The 20,151-nt window shown below is 44.5% G+C and overlaps 1 protein-coding gene across 1 annotated transcript in view; it reads left to right on the forward strand.

Annotated features, from left to right (window-relative positions):
- The window catches only part of LOC138267260 (extracellular calcium-sensing receptor-like), a 57,190-nt gene that overhangs the window by 20,607 nt on the left and 16,432 nt on the right, over window positions 1–20,151 (forward strand). Inside the window, exon 2 of the mRNA XM_069216118.1 lies at window positions 4,722–5,016. Within this exon, the coding sequence (XP_069072219.1) occupies window positions 4,722–5,016 (295 nt within the window). The remainder of the gene's footprint in view (window positions 1–4,721; window positions 5,017–20,151) is intronic.

The following is a 20,151-nucleotide window of genomic DNA, read 5'->3' on the forward strand; positions in this document are numbered from 1 at the left end:
TGCTTTGAGATGCCTAGTACTGAGTTCAATGGAGCTGAGCCATGTTTCTCAAAAGTGCAGCATATTCACATTCAGCTATACATTGTGGAGATCAATTGCGATTCCACGTCCCATGTGCTCCCAATTATTCAATGAGGATTATATTGTTAATGTGGTATCTACATCAAGATGTCTGCTACAGTGCCTTATTTGTGAGTAAAGGTGATCAGCCTAATTCACATAAAATACTGCTGTGTCCACCTCAAAATGGTCACTCCCCCCATAACATCATTCACCTGTTCCCCAAGGGCCACTCCAGGAATGTGTTCCCCTGCAACAGGACAAACTATTAGCACACGATGAAGCTACCAGCTCAACAGAGGCTGGATCTACAAACACCTATGGATAGTGGAAGCCACACCCCATGGCAAAGAAGGCTACATTGCCAACATCTTCGTAGACTATGCGCAGAGGTTGCTAAACTATGCTAAATAATGGACCGTTTGCACTTTAAAGGCTGTTCATTTGTCAAAGGTGATGTGCAATCCCAGAATCTGCATCGTTTTTGCTGTGTTGTCATATTTGCACAGCTGAGTTGTATCCTTGTGTATTTTTGAAACTTGTCACAATAGAGACAACTATTTGTTGTCTACCCCCACCCCCCCACCGTTCCGAGGTAATTAACAATGTTTCCTCTTATCAGAGTGGACAACAGTGATGGTGAAATTGAGCACTCATTGTTTACTATTTCACAGGGCTTCCTAGCTAGGACTGATGGCTGCTGAACTCTTCTTCACCTTGAAGGATTCCGCTTCTGGTGATATCAAGGCCTCCACTATTACTAATTCTGAGGAGTAACCTATCACAGGACCAAATATTGATCAGATGCTTTATTACGCATTTTGTTGCATTATCCATGGGTGATTGAATCTGTCACATCAACTGATGTGTTATAATTTGGTTGGAGACCAGCATTGCTTCATTTAAGTCAACTGCTTCGTTAATTTTGTCTTTAAGCACATTTTTAGCAAGTCTCTGCACAATTTCCTGCAAGGCAAATCATACCAATACAAGAGCACTATTGAGCTTGGCAGCTTCATCATAGTGACTGAGAACCCACAGAATATCCCATGTAGGGAATATTTTTGTGACGTTTCGTGTTCAGTTTCAGTAAATGTCTGAAAGAAGGGTGGCACTTCCTGAAGACTGTAAGTATTACTATGGTGGGCTGACTTGAAAATAGAAGGTCATTCTCTGGAAGACTGGCTGTAATCATGCAAGCTGTTAGACATATCCAGTGATTGTATGTAATCAGCAAAGGTCCATCCGCCTCTGTTTCTTGTGGAACCATCGACAAGTCCCTTCACCCCGGTGCTAGTGTCGAACACCAGTCTGCTTTGCTGAGAGCTTCTAGGTTCACCCTCTTGTGTTTGTTGTGGAAGAACTGGGATGCACCTTCACACTGGTGTGGGTGTGGAACCCCATTTTTCTTCTACTAAAGTCTTCAGGTCCATTCCCCTGTGCTTCTTGTGGAAGCATTGGGTAATGCCTTGTCTCTTGTGCAGGCACAGAACTCCACTCCACATAGTAGAAGTGTCTTTTTTCTATGGTCTTGGTGAAAAAGGTGACCAGATTGATGTCAAAATGACTGATTGGTTTTCACCTGACACCCATGATCCTAATGTCCTGGGCTGCAAAAGCATGTCCCTCGAGGAGAACGCTCCAGCGTCAAAGGCTTGCTGTCTAACAAGAGGCTGTAATTTTCTCATTGTCATCCTGCTTGACATTGAGTACCTCAATGTTGGCAAGACACCCAGCACATGCTTGGCTATGGGTGTTTTGACACTTAGGGCCCGATTTATGAAAAGTATGCACCGCCTTTATGTCATTTTCTTATGCAAAAGCGGGGCAAACTTACTATATTTTGTAAGTTTGCGCAGCTTTTGTGTAAAAAAATAACATAAAGGCGGAGCTAAAATTTCATAAATCAGGCCCTGAGTATTTCAGTGCTGTGTTCTCTTCACTCTGAATATCTCTGGACTGGGCCCTATGTGGTTTCAGACAGAACTTGGATTGAGGTAATGGGTCCCCAGACTTCTCCTCGAGCTGCAGACCATCTGATCTGACACAGGCACTTTAGACACATGTTCCCTAAGTCACATTCCAATTCTTTTAATGCCCTCCTGGGTGTTTGCTGAGATACTGGGTATCCTGTTCTGTCTGGCTGTCAGGTAGACCCTGGATGCAAAGGGCATGCCGACCTTTGTCTAGTTTTTTGTCTTGTTTCACAAAGGCATTCACAAACAAGGAAGATACAGTGGCTGAGAAGAAAAATGACAAAAATTGGAAATTCCTCATGAAAATGGAAGCAGGATTTAAATAATAACACAACATGACAGATGGCGTTAAGTTTCATCAAGTAACCTCACTCAAGTTGGTGAAATAAAATGAAAATTAGGTAGAGCTCATTCCTGTAGAATCGTGACTCTAAGAAGTAAAACATAAACTTCCAGTCCATTGTCAATGCTGTGCCAAAAGAATGTCAGCCAGGGCTATAAATGCTTTGTACAGTACTTCGTTATGTAAGTCCATGCTGTTCACTGCCCGAATTATTTCGTTGTTGGGGTTTTAAAAGTGAAAAGAAAGAAGGCTTATTAAGTGATTCTCCTACTTTGTCAGTTTTAGAATGTAATTGACAAACCTTTTCAGTGTGCATGATAGCCCTCTGGATACCATGACGATAACCGCCTATCATCAATATGTGACCTAAGATGCCTCTCACTATGCAGACATTTTCAGCTCCCTACATATCTGATTTTAACTTTTATTTGAAGATTTGAGGCCCGATTTAGACTCTGACGAATGGATTAACATCTATCAGAGGCGTAGAAAACTTAACACCCCCACCCTATGGACAATAATACGTCGTATTTAGAGATGACAAGCAGCCAAGGGGTCATCTCTATACCTTGAAAGCAAGTTGAAAGCAATCGCCATCACAGCGGTCCCCTTCAAGGATGAAAAATGTTTGGTGGATGGCGTTCCATCACATTTTTGACATTTTTTGTTTTTCTATAAAAACTCCCAAAGTGGTCATTATTGGAAAATGAAAACACTAATAACTGCCTTTCCTACCCCGGAGGCTTCTTCCCAGGGTGTGGTGGTGATTATTTTTTTACTGTCCATCATCACCAGATTTTCCCTGGGAGTGACAGACGGAAAATAAATCAGACAATCCAGTCTAAATAGAAGGAAGGAGTGGTGACTACTCCAAAGACCCTTTATCCATCGTGCAGACGGTGGTAGCTTTCTGTCAAAGGAAAACTGATAGTCTTTCTGCTCTAAATGGGGTGGGCAGATTGTCAGTTTAATGGGCAGGGTAGTTTGTTGCATTTCTCAAAGAGTACCCTGTCAAACTCTAAATCACCTCCTTAGACTTCTAATCATTTGACAGTTCACATCAACTGGTTAGATATTTGGTGAAAGAGGAATTAAGCAAGACCTTCAATTTGTTTAATTTTTTTAATATGTACGTTTCAAAAGTGTACATGAGGCAATCTGTTTTGGGCATTTCAGAACTCATAGGGCTGATTAGGCTTCATAAGACCAGTGCAATCGTGTATTTTCTCACAAACTATACAACAACTTGTTTGTGGTGATTACACTTTTTGTATCAATCTCTTGGTTTGATGCATTTCAATATTGTCTTCAGCTTAGAACCAATTTAATACCAAGTAAAAGGAGGTCTGATAGAGTTACTCCAATTTCAAAATCTCAAAATTAGTAAAAACCTCCATCAGTCAAAGTAGAGTTTGTTAGAGGGTCTTCTGTGACACAGTGAGAGAACTTCCTCTGTTTAGCGATACACAATGTTTCTTTGTAGCCGTGCGTTCTCTGTGATTACTTGAACTCAAGAACTCTTTCTCCATCAAATGACAATTATTTCCCTTGCTTATCTGTGTCAGGAGAGAACTAAGATCCTCTCTGTTCAAAAGTGCCTTGGATTCCTTTGAGTGTTCAGAAGATGGAATATCTATTCATTTTTTTAATGTCTAAGTGCGTATAACTTTTTATTTATGTATTTTTGTCTACATGATCATTGTAACTTTTTAGCCTGAAAGCATTGCTTTTTTTGGTATAGGGTATAAAGCAGATTTAATTCAGAAATGCACATGTTATATGTTGGTGAAAACATGTTGAAAACATGCCAGAAAGGGTTGCTTAGAGGTGTGTACGAGGTGTAATAGTTTTTGCATTGTCTCTGTTCAGTGGTTGCTTTATGTTGTACACAGAGATCTATTTCTATCGGTTCTGCAGTGCTGGATATGTGCAGCATATGGCGTGGTGTATGCCCAGCCGCTTACTGCTCCTGCTTCTGCTCCCCATCACCACAGCTTGGACATCAATGTCAGGTTGCCACCTGGAGCAGCTAGGAGTGGGTGGGGCCTTCCAAAATGGAGATGTTATACTTGGTGGGATGTTCCCCATTCACTACAAGGCAGTGTTCCGGGATATCTCTTTCACCGAACCTCCAGGAAGACTGACCTGTGAGACGTAAGCAAGATATTTCCTTAAAAAATGTCACTGCAATCATCATCATAATCTTGGCTGCAGTCTAATTTAGATTTTTATTGTATTGTGTTCTGAAATATGCAAAGATTCCCTTAGAGAGTAGTACAGTTGTGCATGAATTAATGAATCTATGGATTATTCTTAAAATATACCATTTTGACATCCCTTAGTTTCAGCTTCCGAGCATATCGCTGGGTCCTCTCCATGCTCTTCACCATTGGTGAGATCAACAACAATCTGGCCATGTTGCCCAACCTCACGCTAGGATTTGGGATCATCGACTCTTGCAATACGGTGGTAGGGGCACTGGAGGGCATCATACGTCTGACCACAGGGAAGGAGAACACCATCCTAAACTATGAGTACTGTGACTCTCCTTCCAGATTGCTGGGCGTTTTAGGAGATGCTGGCATGACACAGACAGTAGCTATGGCCCAGCACCTTGGAATTTACAGGATACCACAGGTAGGATTGATGGTAGGGGCCACTGATTTATAACTTTACTTATTCATTGGCCTCTGTATGGATCAAGTGTTTTGTGAAATTACTTTCACTCGCAATGTCAAGAATTGTTGGACTACTGTGCTGTAATGAAATAGAACTTTGTTCAGGAAGAAATATCTGGAAGAGATCTCTGATGTGAACCGGTCTACTGTTTGGTGGAGGGTGGAACATTTTGGGCACAGAAAAATAGATGGCATGCTTTGCTGAAACAATAATGTTTGGCATGTTCACCTATTTCTTGCTACCTAAACACATCAGACCTTATGCATAACAAATGCTGTAAAGTACAGGCAGAGAGTTACATCTTTATGGGACCTTATTTTTACATCTTTGTTCTGCTCACAAACATTCCCAGATGTAAACCTGGTACTGGTTTCCAGGCATAATTCTAAAAATGTTATGTGACTTTTTGAAAGGGCTACATTGCCTGTGAGTGAAATTCTCATTAGCCGAGGACACTGCTCTCGAAAAATGGAGCCATCTGTGGAAGTGCAGTTTTATTTCTTCAAGGAGAAAACATTTTCCCCTGTCTAGAAAGTCCTTTCCCTTACACCCCAGCAAGTCTCCCATCCTAGAAGGGTAGTAAATCATCTACCATTTTCAGGGTACAAAGGGGATGGGGTTGGAGAGGAATTTAGAATGGAGACAAATGTACATGTTTGTGAGTGTTCCAAAACTTCCAAGGAAAACCATGCCTTGACATTAGCTGCCCCTTGAGTGGGATTTACTATTGTGTATTTCTGCGCAGTAATAAATCCTGCATCCGTTGTGGATTCCAAGCAGGTGTGAAAATGGTAGCTTATGTTTATGATCAAAGTTACTTTCCGGAATAGGGCCAACACGCTTTAATGACACGGAAAGGTGCAGAGGGCATTTGACAGAGGAAGTAAGACTAGTATTCACCACCTTTGTTGAGGAAATCCCAAGACTAAGATGAAAAATTCCATTCTACCACACATAAAGTTCTCCAGTAATGTGGTTCTGCTATAGAGAGGAGGAACAGCCATGATGCAGAAGAAACAGCAATAAACAAGTGCAACAGGGATAACAATGTCTTCATGGATAGCATCACTTGAGGGTAAGGTTGAAAGAACAAAAGAGCAAAATAGAGTGCACAATAGAGAACCCTGAGAATTGAAGCAAAAGAACATTAATGGTGGAACTTTAAGATACGAAGCAATAGGTAACAAAATTTGGAAAAAACTAAGAATGAGGAACAAGAGAACACACACTCCCAAATTGTAAGTGGGTAACACAAAAACATAACAGCTAGCACTATCCAGCATACAATAGAAAAAAGGGGAACATATGCTTGCTCTTCTATACTCACTCAGAAAGCCTGGTTGGGAAGAATGGACCATCAGTCTGGGAAATCTGAAAAAAAATAGGGATCCATGGCACTGTTTTGTTTTAAACAAGCCTGATAAACTGTTGCATGAATAATTCTGCTATAATTTGTTGATCTAAAACGCCACCTCTAAAATCACTTTGTCAGCCTTATACTTGTAAAGCAGTATATTGCACCCATGGTTAGGTTTCCACCGTTCAAATATCTTAAAATAATAAATATATGAATATGTAGTAATAGCACTCTACAGGCAAAATAAAGCTTGACCGCAAAATCAAATATTATACAATGCAAGGTATAACAAACATGTGGTTACTTACTATAACAAATGTCTGGTACAAACCTAATAACACTAGGAAAAACCCAACATAAGATTCAATATAATTCATTATGGCACATGATGATGACCAAAGCCTCTTTCTGAGACCTGCATGTCTAATAAACAGAAAGTGACAGACTCATGTTTTGACCTGATCATGTAATGTTGTAATCTTCTTCTTGAATGATTTAGAATTTATTTTGAAAATTCTTGTATTTCAGTTTCTTTTCCATTTTTATACTCATGGATATGTATTATTCCATTTTGTTGCACATTCTTGAAACATCTCAATACGACCACATAATTCTGGCTGATCTCAGAGACAATCCTAGAATTAACAAGGTAATTGTTCAATTATCAGTTTTGTTATTTGGATTATCTAGATATCAAATATCCAAACATAGCCCTTGTCCTGAGCATAGGGTCAAATATTTCAGACTTTGCAATCAGATCTGCTGCAGGTGTGATCATGATGGTGACTATCCTTGTGACTGAGGTTCTGGAAGTCAATGTCACTTTTAGGCATCTCATAAGAGTCCCTGTGGAATAGGAACTAAGATGCTCAGTAGGGAAGTAGGCATAAGACAATTAAATGGATGTGAAATACTACCATAAAGTCAAAAGAAACCAATCAACTTAATTTCCACTGTGAAAGGGCCAGTGTTTAATTTGTAAAAGAGTAAGAGCATGTGTCCAAAGTTTCACTCAGAAGCCCGCAGCCAGCACTATCACATATCTGGGAAGCAATATACTAACGCTGTATAGTCCTGATTACAACTCACGCCTCTTTAATCCACCAAGAGACATTCTCTGTCCCTTTTTCCCATTCTTGCAGGTTTTTTCATCCCTGCTTTCCTACTTTGTCCCTGTATTTGTTTTCTTTCTCTTCCTCTGTAGGACAGTAACCTTTGGCATTGTTACCCCCACTTTTTGCCTCTTGTCAGTATGTTTTGACCGTGTGCACTGGGATCCTGCTAACCAGGACCCCAGTGACTGTGCTCTCTACCTTTTAAACTTGGTTGCTAGGACCAAAAACACCCCACAGTTGGCATACTGGTGCCCCCTATAAATCCCTGGTTTATGGTACTCAGGTACTCAAGGCATTGGGGCACCAGGCGTTCCCCATGGGCTGCAGCATGTATTATGCCACCCATGGGAGCCCATGTAAAATGTGTCAGCACATCAGCCATTGCAGCCTGCGTGAAAAGGTATATGCACCCTTTCACTTCAGGTCACTGCACCAGGTCACTGTAAGTCACCCCTATGGTAGGCCCTCCTAGCCCAGAGGGCAGGGTGCAGGTACCTGTGTGTGGGGGCACTCCTGCATGAGCAGAGTTGCCCCCACGAACTCCAGCTCCATTTTCCTAGACTTCAAAAGTGGGGGAACGCCATTTTACAAGTGTACTGGACATGGGTCACTACCTATGTCCAGCTATATAATGGTAAATCTGAACCTGGGCATGTTTGGTATCCAACATGTCAGAATCATACCCCAATACTGTTGCTAGTATTGGTTGTATGAATCCATGCACTGTGGGGGTTCCTTAGAGGACCCCCAGCATTGCTCCTACCAGCTTTCTGGGGTTTTCTGGGCACCGCAAACTGTTGCCATCCATCAGACAGGTTTCTGCCCTCCTGCTGCTTGACCAGCTCAAGGCGAGGAAGGCAGAACAAAGGATTTCCTTTGGGAGATGGGGGTAACACCCTCTCCCTTTGGAAATAGGTGTTACATGGCTTGGGAGGGATAGCCTTGCCAAGCCACTGGTATGCTTTGAAGGGCACATTTGGTGCCCTCCTTGCACAAACCAGTCTGCACCCATTCAGGGACCTCCAGTCCCTGCTCTGGTGTAAAACTGGACAATGGAAAGGGGAGTAACCACTCCCCTGTCCTCCACCACTCCAGTGGTGGTGCCAAGAGCTCCTCCAGATAGCCCTTTGATTCTGCCATCTTAAATCCAAGGTGGGCAGAGGCCTCTGGGAGCATCTAAGTGGCCAGGTCAGGCAGGTGATGTCACAGCTCCATCCTGATGGCTGATCACCTGGCTAAGTGACCAATCTCCCTTCCAGGGCTATTTAGGGTCTCCCTCTTGGGTGGGTCCTCAGATTCGACGTGCAAGATTCCAGCAGGACTCCTCTGCACTGTTTAATTTGACTTATTGCCACTGAAACTGTATCTGGACTTCACAGGAACTTACAATCTGCAGCTCCAGCAACGACTTCGACCTGCAACATTGTTTCCCAGGCTTCTTCCAGCAACTGCAACATTTTCCCAGCTGTGCATCCTCCGAGGGTGGCAAGTCCTCAGTCTGCACAAGAAGCAAGAAGGAATTTCCCTTGGAGTGAAGGAGTCACTTCCCTGCATCTGCAGGCACCAACTGCAATGACGACTGGCTGCGTGGATCTCCTCTCATCCTGAGCTGTGTGGGTCCTGCATCACAGGTGGTGGCCTGGAGTGGTCCCATTGGTCCTCTCTGCCAGCTGTCCAAATTTGGTGAAGGTAGGCCCTTACCTTCCCACGCAGGACAGTACTCCCATGCACCGTATCTCTTACAGCTACGAAGGCTTGCTGGCATCTCCTCCAAGGGACCTTCAGCATTCGTGTAGCCCCAGCTCCCACCACTCCTCCCTGCGATGCACAGCCCTCTGTGTGCTTCTCCTGCAAAGTGGGTTCTCTCTTCAGGTGTGCTGAGTGGGCCTCTCTGCTGCTCCTTGGCTCCGTGCCTGTGGGTCTTCCGTGGAGGCTGCCTCTTCTTCTTCCGACTCTGCACTGCTGAGGGTCACCTGGGACTCCCACCATGGGTTGAGTCCCTCTGGAACTTGCTGGTCTCTGCAGCCCCACTTTTCCACCTACCGCAACATTTGCCTTTGCCAAGGCTTGTTGGTGTTTTTTCCACATCACAGACTCACTGCAATCCTTTATCTGGCCTGGGATGTCGACTGCATCACCCAGGAACTCTTCACCTGCTCCAGTTCTGCATTGCTTACCGTCTTCGTCTCACCGTCGACTAACTCCAGCATCCACAGACAGGTGGCTAGTGGACTGGACTTGGTCCCCTTCTTTTCTAGGTCATCCTCTTCCAGGATCCACCTTTGGTTTCTTGCAGTCTTGGATCTTGCAATATTCTTTTCTGAAGTCCTTTGGGTGGGATGGGGAGAACCAGTAAGTTACCTCTTTTCTCCTGGTCGCTGGGGGCACTCTGGTATTTACCTTTGGGGTTTCCTACTACCTCCAGCTCCCCTCTACCAATTCCACTTCCTTGGGTAGGGACCTGACCTTCACATTCCACTTTCTTAGTATATGGTTTGGTCTCCTCTTAAGCCTTCAGTGTTGCCTATTACTTTTCACTGTTTTCCATTACTTTTTATGCCTACACCTGCTTGCTATTGTACATATATAGTGTGATTACACACCTCCTATTGGAGTATTGCCTATCTAGTGTTTTTTTTTTGTAATTGTGTTACGGTAATAAAGAGCCTTTATTTTCGTAACACTAAGTGTTTCTTTCATGTGTGTAAGTGCTGTGTGACTACAGTGGTATTGTATTGGCTTTGCATGTCTCCTAGAAAAGCCTTGGCTCCTCATCCATAGCTACCTCTAGAGAGCCTGGCTTCCTAGACACTGACTACACCTCACTAATAGGGGATATCTGGACCTGGTATAAGGTGATAACACCTTAGGTACTCACCAAACACAAGGCCAGATTCCTACATTGATGGTGCAGTGGTGGGACAAGCACTTACCACTCTGTCACTTGGTACTTTCCACAGGAAAGACCACTTGCTAACTAGGGGTACACACTGTAAGTAGTATCAGGGATCTAGTCTCTTAAATTTGGGTAAGCTGGGGGCCTGGCATAGCTCGTGCTTCAAACTTCTTTAGGGAGCCTAGTAGTTAGAGTAGTTAGGGACACCTATACCGCTCTAGCTAGACACCATGTCTTCAGTGGAGAACACATCTCAAGCCCTGGACTCAACATATGTGGGCCTCATTTTTCAAGAGTTGAGGGAGTTGTGTTCTGATAGGAAACTGAAGACAGGGGGGAACCCTAACAAGAGTCTGCATCTGGACTTGCACCACCAGGCTGACCAGGACAATGCTGACAGCAAGGAGGAGAAAGATATGGAGTCTGACTCCCCAGTGTTGGAAAGAGTAGATTTAGACACTGAGGAGGGTCAAGAGGGTCCCTAGGAGGATTAGATACTACCTAGGAACACCCCCTAGCCATGCTGGGAGCACTACTAGTAGTGGGAGGGGAAGCCATACAAGTAGGCCCCCCTTTGTGCCCAGAAGGTTGGTTGAGAGGGTGACCAAGAATAGGAACATATCCTCCTCTGCCCACTCTCATGTCTCCTCAGTATCTGAGGGGACACGCTGCTCAACTTCAGGTGAGGACTCCCTATATAGGGAACTCAGGCAACTGAGACTGCAGGAGGCCAGGCTGAGGCTGCAACAGCAACAGCTAGCCCAAGATATGGAGGCCTTGGCAGTGGAGAGAGAGAGGCAGGGTATGGGGTTAGCACCCCATGGTGGCAGCAGTTTTGGTTTCCGGGACACTAGGGTCAGGGAGGACTCTTTTGATTCCAGGAACCTGAACTAGGTAGTTCCCCTTACAAAGTGGGGGATGACATTTGCAAATGGCTCACTGCTTTGGAGAGGGCCTGTAAAGTACAGAGGGTCCCCCCAAAAGCAGTGGGCAGCTATTTTGTGGCTCTCCTTCTCTGACAAGGGGAGGGACAGACTCCTTACTGTCAGGGAAGAGGATGCACACCACTACTCAGTTCTGAAAACAGCACTTTTAAATGGGTTTGGTCTCACAATGGAACAGTACAGGATCAAGTTCAGAAAAACCAGGAAAGCATCCTCCCAAGATTGAGTAGATTCTGTGGACTGTTCTGTAAAGGCTCTGGAAGGCTGGTTGCATTGGAGCAAAGTCAGTGATTATCAGGACTTGTACAACGTAATCTTGAGAGAGCACATTTTGAATAACTGTATGTCTGACTTGTTGCATCACTACCTGGTGCATTCTGATCTGACCTCTCCCCAAGAATTGGGGAAGAAGGCAGACAAATGGGTCCGCACCAGGGTGAGTAGGAAAACTCACACGGGGTGGCCACAAAAAGAGAGACAGGTAAGCATCAGGAGAAGGGTAGGGACAAAGAAAAATCTAAAGAGTCTTCATCAGGCCCACAAAATTCCTATGGGGTGGGGACAAATCCTCTTTCCCCAGATTCAAAAAGCCTCAGAGCTATATGAGTAAAAACAAAGGCCATATTCCAGGAGACAGCTCCTGCTCTAAGAAAGGCACCAAGCCAACCACCACTTCTAATCCCACTCCCACTCCTAATGCCCCTAGCAATAGCAATAGTGGGGGGACTACTAACAGTAGTGAGTCCAGGGGTGTAGCTGGGCTCACCTTAGGGACTGTAGTAGGGGCTGGGTTGGTTAGAGAGAGCACTGAGGCAGAGTTAGTCTTTGATGGGGCCATCGTACTTGCCACTCTTGCTGTCTGTCCCCTTAACATGGGTAAGTACAGGCAGCATCCTCTGGTAAATGATGTTGAGGCTGAGGCCTACAGGGACACAGGTGCCAGTGTCACAATGGTGACTGAAAAACTAGTGTCTCCTGAGCAAAACCTACTTGGTCACCAGCACCAAAGGAGGGATGCTCACAATACCACTGTGTGCTACCCAGTGCTTAATTTGTGCTTATTGTTTCTGGTGCTGAGCACCAGCACTTATTTTTGAGGGACGGGGCTTATTCTTCTGCCTCAAGCATATGCTGCGAGCAAAAGACACATGGGAAAGGTGGAGGAAGAGAAAAATAGTCACCATGGGAGAAAGCAGAAAGCTGCAAGAGTGAGCTGAAGGTGCAGGAAGTGTCTTTGAATGGATTGAAGAGGCCCGAGATGGCTTCAGAATTATGCTGCCTCAGAATTCCGTGCTCGCACATTTAAATGCAGCAAGCCCGTGTTTAAGAGGAGGGTTTTAGGCACCAGCACCTTTTTATTTACAAATTAAGCACTGGTGCCACTCCAGGGCAGTTATTGATTAACATTTGGAGGGTTACTGGCACTAAAAAGGTTGTAGTGTCTACAGACCTACCTGTAGAATGTCTACTAGGGAATGACTTGGAGGGTTCAGCTTATGCTGAAGTGGAGTTGGAAGCCCATGCAGCAATGCTGGGCATCCCATGGCATATTGTTGCCCTTACAAGAGCACAGGCCAAAAAGCAGAAAGAGCCTGGAACAATGGCCCAATATCTATCCAAACCCAAGAGTAGGAAGGGTAAGAAAGTGCCCCCTACCCCAATCTCCAGTGAGGATTCAACCCCAGAAGGGGAAGAATTCACTTCCTTGGGAAAACCTACACCAGAGGAGCTGCAAGCTGACACAGCTGAGCTCTTGGGTGCAGGGGGCCTGCCAGGGAGGAGTTCAGTAGTTAACAGAGGACCTGTCCCACACTGGAGGGCTTGAGGCATCAATCTGTCACTCAAGAGGCAGGGGATGTCAGTGGCACTCAAAAGGTGTACTGGGAAGAAAGTCTCCTCTACTCAGAGCCAAGGGACCCCAAACCCGGTGCTACCAGGAGATTGGTGGTCTCTACGAAGTATAGGGAATTCCTGTTATCCTTGGCACATGACATTCCCCTGGCAGGTCACCTGGGGCAAAGCAAAACATGGGACAAGCTTGTCCCTCACTTTCACTGGTCCCACATGCCAGAAGACATAAAGGAGTATTGTCGCTCCTGTGTCACCAGTCAAGCCAGTGGCAAGACGAGTGGCACCCCAAAGCCACCCTTGATTCCACTTCCAGTGGTTGGGGTACCATTTGACTGGGTTTGGGTGGATATTGTTGCCCCCCTAAACCCTCCCACAGCCTCTGGGAACAGATGTCTACTGGTAATGGTGGACCATGCCACCAGGTACCCAGAAGCTATTCCTCTTAGGACTACTACAGCTCCTGCAGTGGTCAAAGCCCTTCTTGGAATCTTTTCAAGAGTGGGTTTTCCTAAAGAGGTGGTATCAAACAGAGGTACAAACTTCATGTCTGCATACCTGAAAGCAGTGTGAAAGGAGTGTGGTGTTACTTATAAGTTCACCACCCCGTACCACCTCCAAACCAATGGTTTGGTAGACAAGTTCAACAAATCTCTCAAAGGTAGAAACATGGGACTCTCTGAGAAGCTCAGAAGGAGGTGGGATGTCCTATTACCATGCCTCCTCTTTGCCTATAGGGAGGTCCCTCAGAAGGGTATGGGCTACAGCCCATTTAAACTTCTGTTTCGGCACCCTGTTAGGGGTCCCCTTGCTCTTGTTAGAGAAGGCTGGGAGCAACCTCCCAAGCCTCCCAAGCAAGACATAGTGGACTATGTACTTGGGCTCAGATCAAGGATGACTGAGTATATGAAGAGGGCCACTAAAAACCTTCAGGCCAGCCAACAGTTGCAGAAACAATTGCATGACCAGAAGGCTGTGCTGACTGTGTACCAGACAGGACAGAATGTGTGGGCCCTGGAGCCTGTGGCTACCAGGGAACTCCAAGACAAGTTGAGTGGTCCCCACACCATTTTGGAGAAAAAGGGTGAGGTTACCTACCTGGTAGATCTTGGCACTTCCTGAAGCCCCCTTAGGGTGTTTCATGTAAGTCACCTTAAGCCCTACTATGACAGGGCTAATCTGACCCTACTCATGGCAATTGATGAGGGACAGGAAGAAGAGAGTGACCCTCTACCTGACCTCTTCTCGCACACTGCAGATAATGGCTCAATTGATGGGGTAGTACTTGCTGACTGCCTCTCTGAGTCCCAGAAAGAGGACTTCAGAAATCTCCTGGGACAGTTCTCAGAAATGTTTTCACTGACACCAAATGATGCTAAAGCCCAAACAGCATTTCCTACCACTGGAAAGCACTATCACTTCACAGTGATGCCCTTTGGACTGAAAAATGCACCTGCCACATTCCAAAGGCTGGTAAATCCAGTTCTCCAAGGATTGGAAGACTATAGTTCCGCTTATCTTGATGATATAGCTGTTTTTAGCTCCACCTAGGAGGATCACCTGGTCCACCTGTGGAATGTTTCAGAGGCCCTGTAAAAAGTAGGCCTCACTATCAAGGCCTCTAAGTGCCAGATAGGGCAGGGGAAAGTGGTATATTTGGGCCACCGGGTAGATAGAGGCCAGATTCAGCCACTGCAGGGGAAGATCCAAACCATTTTGGATTGGACTCCCCCTTCTATCCAGACCCAGGTTAAAACCTTTTTAGCCTCGCAGGATACTACAGGAGGTTCATTAAGAACTATGTCCCCATTGTAGCCCCTCTTAATGAACTCACCTCAAAAAGGATGCCCAAGAAAGTTTTATGGACAGCTAGCTGCCAAAAACCTTTTGCTGATCTAGAACAGGCCAGGTGCTCTGCACCTATTCTAAGAAGCCCTGACTACACCAAGCAATTCATAGTACAGACATATGCTTCTGAGGCAGGGGTTGGGGAAGTACTGTCACAACGTAATACAGAGGGCCAGGACCAACATGTAGCTTTTATAAGCAGAAGGCTGACCCCCCAGGGAAAAGTGTTGGCCAGCCATAGAAAGGGAGGCCCTTGCTGTGGTTTAGGCTTTCAAGAAGCTGAGGCCATAATTATTTGGCATTCACTTCCTTGTTCAAACAGACCACAAGCCCCTTCTTTGGCTAAAACAGAGGAAAGGTGAAAATCCGAAATTGTTGAGGTGGTCCATATCCATTCAAGGAATGGACTATACAGTGCAACATAGACCGGGAAGTAACCATTCCAATGCAGAGGGGCTCCCCAGATATTTTCACTTAGACAATGAAGACTCACCTGGGCAAGATTAGCCTTATTGTCCCTCATTTGGGGGGGAGTTGTGTAAGAAAGTACCAACTTTTTACCTGTTGTCAGTATGTTTTGACTGTGTGCACTGGGATCCTGCTAAAAAGGGCCCCAGTGACTGTGCTCTCTCCCTTTTAAACTTGGTTGCTTGGACCACAAACACCCCACATTTGGCATACTGGTGCCCCCGTCTAAGTCCCTAGTATACGGTACCCCGGTACCCAGGGCATTGGGGCACCAGGGGTTCTCGATGGGCTGCAGCATGTCTTATGCCACCCATGGGAGCCCATGGAAAATGTGTCTGCAGACCTGCCAATGCAGCCTGCGTGAAAAGGTGCATGCACCCTTTCACTTCAGGTCACTGCACCAGGTCACTGTAAGTCACCCCCATGGTAGGCCCTCCTAGCCCAGAGGGAAAGGTGCAGGTACCTGTGTGTGAGGGTGCACCTGTATGAGCAGAGGTGCCCCAACGAACTACAGCTCAATTTTTCTGGGCATCGTGAGTGTGGGGATGCCATTTTATGCATGTACTGAACATAGGCCACTACGTATGTTCAGTTACATAATGGTAAATCCGAACCTTGGCATAATTGGTATCAATGGTACCGGAATCATTCCCCAATACTCTTGCTAGTATTGGTTGTATGATTCCATGCACTCAGCAGCATTGCTCCTCCCAGATTTCTGAGGTGTTCCGGGCTGCCCACACTCCTGCCACCTCTCAGACAGACAAGTTTATGTCCTCCTGTTGCTTAATAACAAAGAGGTACTCCAAAAAGGAGAGGGTCCAAAGACACAAACTTCCTGTGTAGAATGCCTTATTAATAACGTGGGAGCTTGACCAGAGGACATGGACCCAAGTCCTCCAAACGAAATACACTGATAAAGAGAAGGTAAGGTCCCACTTAAACAGTCTTTTTAAAGTCAATATGCCATAAGTTCAGTAAATTTGATGTACGAGATTACGCCAAAACTCTTTGTTGCTCCAATGAGAATTTTTATTTCAGTAGATATGTGACACCCAGTTGAGATAAAACAGGATGTGTTCTTTAGAAGAAACCGAGGGTCAGCCAACACGTGTTTCGCCCCACAGACGCCTACACCAAGGCTTTCTCAAGGCTGGAAAAGAGGAAAAACAATTTGTGACTAGAGAAGATATAATACGGTTGTTTTAAAAAAGGAGAAGATGATAAGAGAAAGCAACACCAGGATTTAGAAGCCCGAGATCGTGCAGCAAAATTTTGTTCTCAAAAACACTTTAACCAAATAAGTGGTGGTCCGAAAAGGGTGAAGAATGCAAGAGAATTGGAGAGTGAACAATTAAATCAGGATGGTAGTTACAAGTGCTTATGCTTGTATCCTTACAAGCTAAGAGAGATGTGAATTAAAAGAATGTGATAAGAGAGGAGGCATGAAAAAGTCACCTGCTAGTTATTAAAGGGAATATGGACAGAGAAAACAACAAATAATTATCTTGAAAGGAAGGTTAGTAGTGCCTATTACCGTGTATAAATTGGGGAAGGGAGAGTGGAGATAAGTATACTAATTGGTGTTACACTAGAGAAGAATGACTTTGTCAAAAAAGTTTATAACTCAACATGTAACTATAAACATACCATATATACAATATGCAGCTTGCAAAACAAACAATTGTATAAGCATTATTCCATTCTGCTTATCTGCAAGATAAATAAATAAAGTCGACATGTAACATTTACAGTAAAGTTGAACAATATTGTGAAAGGTCAACGAAAAATATCATTATTGAAAAGCAGACAAGGAAGTGACACCTCATATTAGCAGCCTTAATTAGAATGATGTAGTATATTGCTATGGGAGATGCGAGAGTCTTAACAAAACGCAAAAGTAACACGACGTCACTCGAGGGAAAGCATGAGTTGCTCCTTTTTGGGAAGCTAATAACTATGCGAAGTCGGTAAGTAATAACAATATAGTAAGAATTGGAATGTCGAGACTAACCCGACATGAGACTAATAATGGCTACATAGAGTTAGACAAAAGGGGGCACTGGATCGGAGCCCCAGTCTCACCTGTGTAAATTCGGTGCAGTTAAATATTGAGGCAATCGCGTCCGTTGCCTTAATTTTTAAACCGGAGGCTGACGCGTCTACCTGGTTCCGCATCTTAAATGTGTTTCAATATACTGAAAGTCCTACCTCAGTGTTGACGATGAGGTGTGGACAAAGAAAAAGGACTGTCTACAGCAATAATAAGCGGCGCCATCTTGAGTTTAGGTAATGGGCGGCACCATCTTGTTTCTGGTGTTTACCTTCGTCCGAGGAGCGGACGGAGAAAAAAGGAAAAAGGAAATGAAAAAATTTATGAGAAAATTGATGAGAAAGAAAGGAAATGAAGGGAGAGTGAACAGTAAGAGTATTAAGAAAAGATGTGGGTAAAAGAGATATATATAATAAAAGTCAATAATAATAATTATACTACCTCTTAGGTTGAAACCAGGTCTGAAAACAACCTGGTAATTTGAAGAAACACTAATGTAATACAATGGGCAAAGTACATCAGAGTTGTTGATGCCTAATGACTAATTGATGTAAACATAAAGAAAAACGACAGCAACAAAAGTATATTATTAGAAGGAGGAAATGGAAAAGTAGTCCTGTCTGGCAAGAAAAATCACCAAAAGATAACAATGCATAACAAACATTTTACATTAGCCAAAAATGCCACTCATGATCTTTGTTAAGTCCATTATTTACTGTATCATATTGAATTATCAGACGTCTTTCCTCCTGGCGCAGTCGTACAAGTAAGTTGCCACCTCTTGGGGATGCTGTAATTCGTCGAAGACCACTGAAAGTAAAGATACGTTGATGAGGATGAAATTCAGAAAAATGTTCTACTAGTGGGGCCTTCATATCCAGTTTCTGTATGTTACGGTAATGTTCTTGGGTCCTAGTTTTGAGTGAACGGGTAGTGCTGCCGATGTAGGCTTGATTACAGGAGCACCAGATTGCGTAGACAACATTAGAACTTTCACAATTTATAAAGTCATTAATATGGTGGCTATGATTATTTATGATGACTGTTCTAGATTTGGAGAGACCCAGTTTACAAATAGAACATTTGCCGCAGGTGTAGAAACCTTTTGGTTTTGGGGGTAGAAATGTAGTAGGTGACTTCACGTGGAAGAAAGATGAGCATAGTTTGTCTCTTAGGTTGGGAGCCCGTCTAAAACCTATTTATGGATAATTGGTTATATGTTGGTTAATGGAAGGATTATTCTGTAGCAAGTACCAGTGTTTTCTCAAATGTTTTCGAATGAGGTGATTGCCATTGTGAAACTCTGTAATGAACTGAATGACCGAATTCTTACTGGTCTGATGGGGTTTATTTAGCAACTTGTTACGATCCATGTCTCTCAGTTTGTCCTTCGTGATATTAAGTGAAATGCGGTTGTAACTCCTGGCTGTCAGTCTCTCAGTCATTTGAGTGGAAGTGATTTCATAATCGGATGTGTTGGTACAGTTCAGTCTCGCTCTCCTGTATTCACCTTGAGGGATATTACGGATGGTGCTGGGAGGATGACAACTGGTAGCGTGAAGAATTGAATTGGCCGCTGTTTTTTTCCGGAAAAACCTGGTCTGTAGTTTGTTATCTTGAATGAAAATCAAGAGATCAAGGTATTCCACTGAGGATTTGGAGATTTGATATGTGATCTAAATGCCCCATCTATTGGGTGTTAGTATCTGTAAGAATTGGTTGAGAAGATCCTTCTGGCCTTGCCAAATTAGCAAAATGTCATCAATATAACGTCCCTAAAAGATTATATGCTGTGAAAGATGCTCAGTTTGGTCATTCCAAAGCCAGGAGTTTTCCACTGCTCCCATCAAGATGCAGGCATACGGTGGTGCAAATTTCGCCCCCATCGCTGTCCCTTGAAGTTGTAGATAGTATTGACAGTCAAAGAGAAAATAATTGTTTTCTAGACAAAATTTCAACATCTCCAATATCATAGAGTTGCGTGCCATGTATTTCACGGATTTGGTAAAAGACATTTTCGGACGGCTTCTAAACCATCGCTGTATTTTATAGATGTGTAGAGGCTGACTACATCAGTGGTAACAAGAAAGTAATCAGGTTGCCAATCGATATTTTGTAACTTTTGTAAGATGTCTTTGGTATCTCTGACGAAGGAGGGTAAGTTTGTCATAAAAGGCTGTAGCTCCTTATCAATTAAAGTGCCCAGATTGGAACACGTGGAGTTAATGCCTGATAATATCGGTTTGCCCTTTGGTGGGTGGCCTTTTTTGTGAATTTTGGGTAAGAGATATAGGGGGTCATTCCGACCCCGGCGGGGGGCGGGCGCCGCCCGCCAAAAGACCGTACCGCGGTCAAATGACTGCGGCGGTCATTCTGACTTTCCCACTGGGCAGGCGGGCGACCGCCAAAAGGCCGCACGCCCGCCCAGCGGGAAAGCCCCAGCAACGATGAAGCCGGCTCCGAATGGAGCCGGCGGAGTTGCTGGTGTGCGACGGGTGCAGTGGCACCCGTCGCGATTTTCAGTGTCTGCTTTGCAGACACTGAAAATCTTAATGGGGCCCTGT

Source organism: Pleurodeles waltl, chromosome 12, assembly GCF_031143425.1.
Source record: "Pleurodeles waltl isolate 20211129_DDA chromosome 12, aPleWal1.hap1.20221129, whole genome shotgun sequence".
NCBI classification, from domain to species: Eukaryota; Metazoa; Chordata; class Amphibia; order Caudata; family Salamandridae; genus Pleurodeles; species Pleurodeles waltl.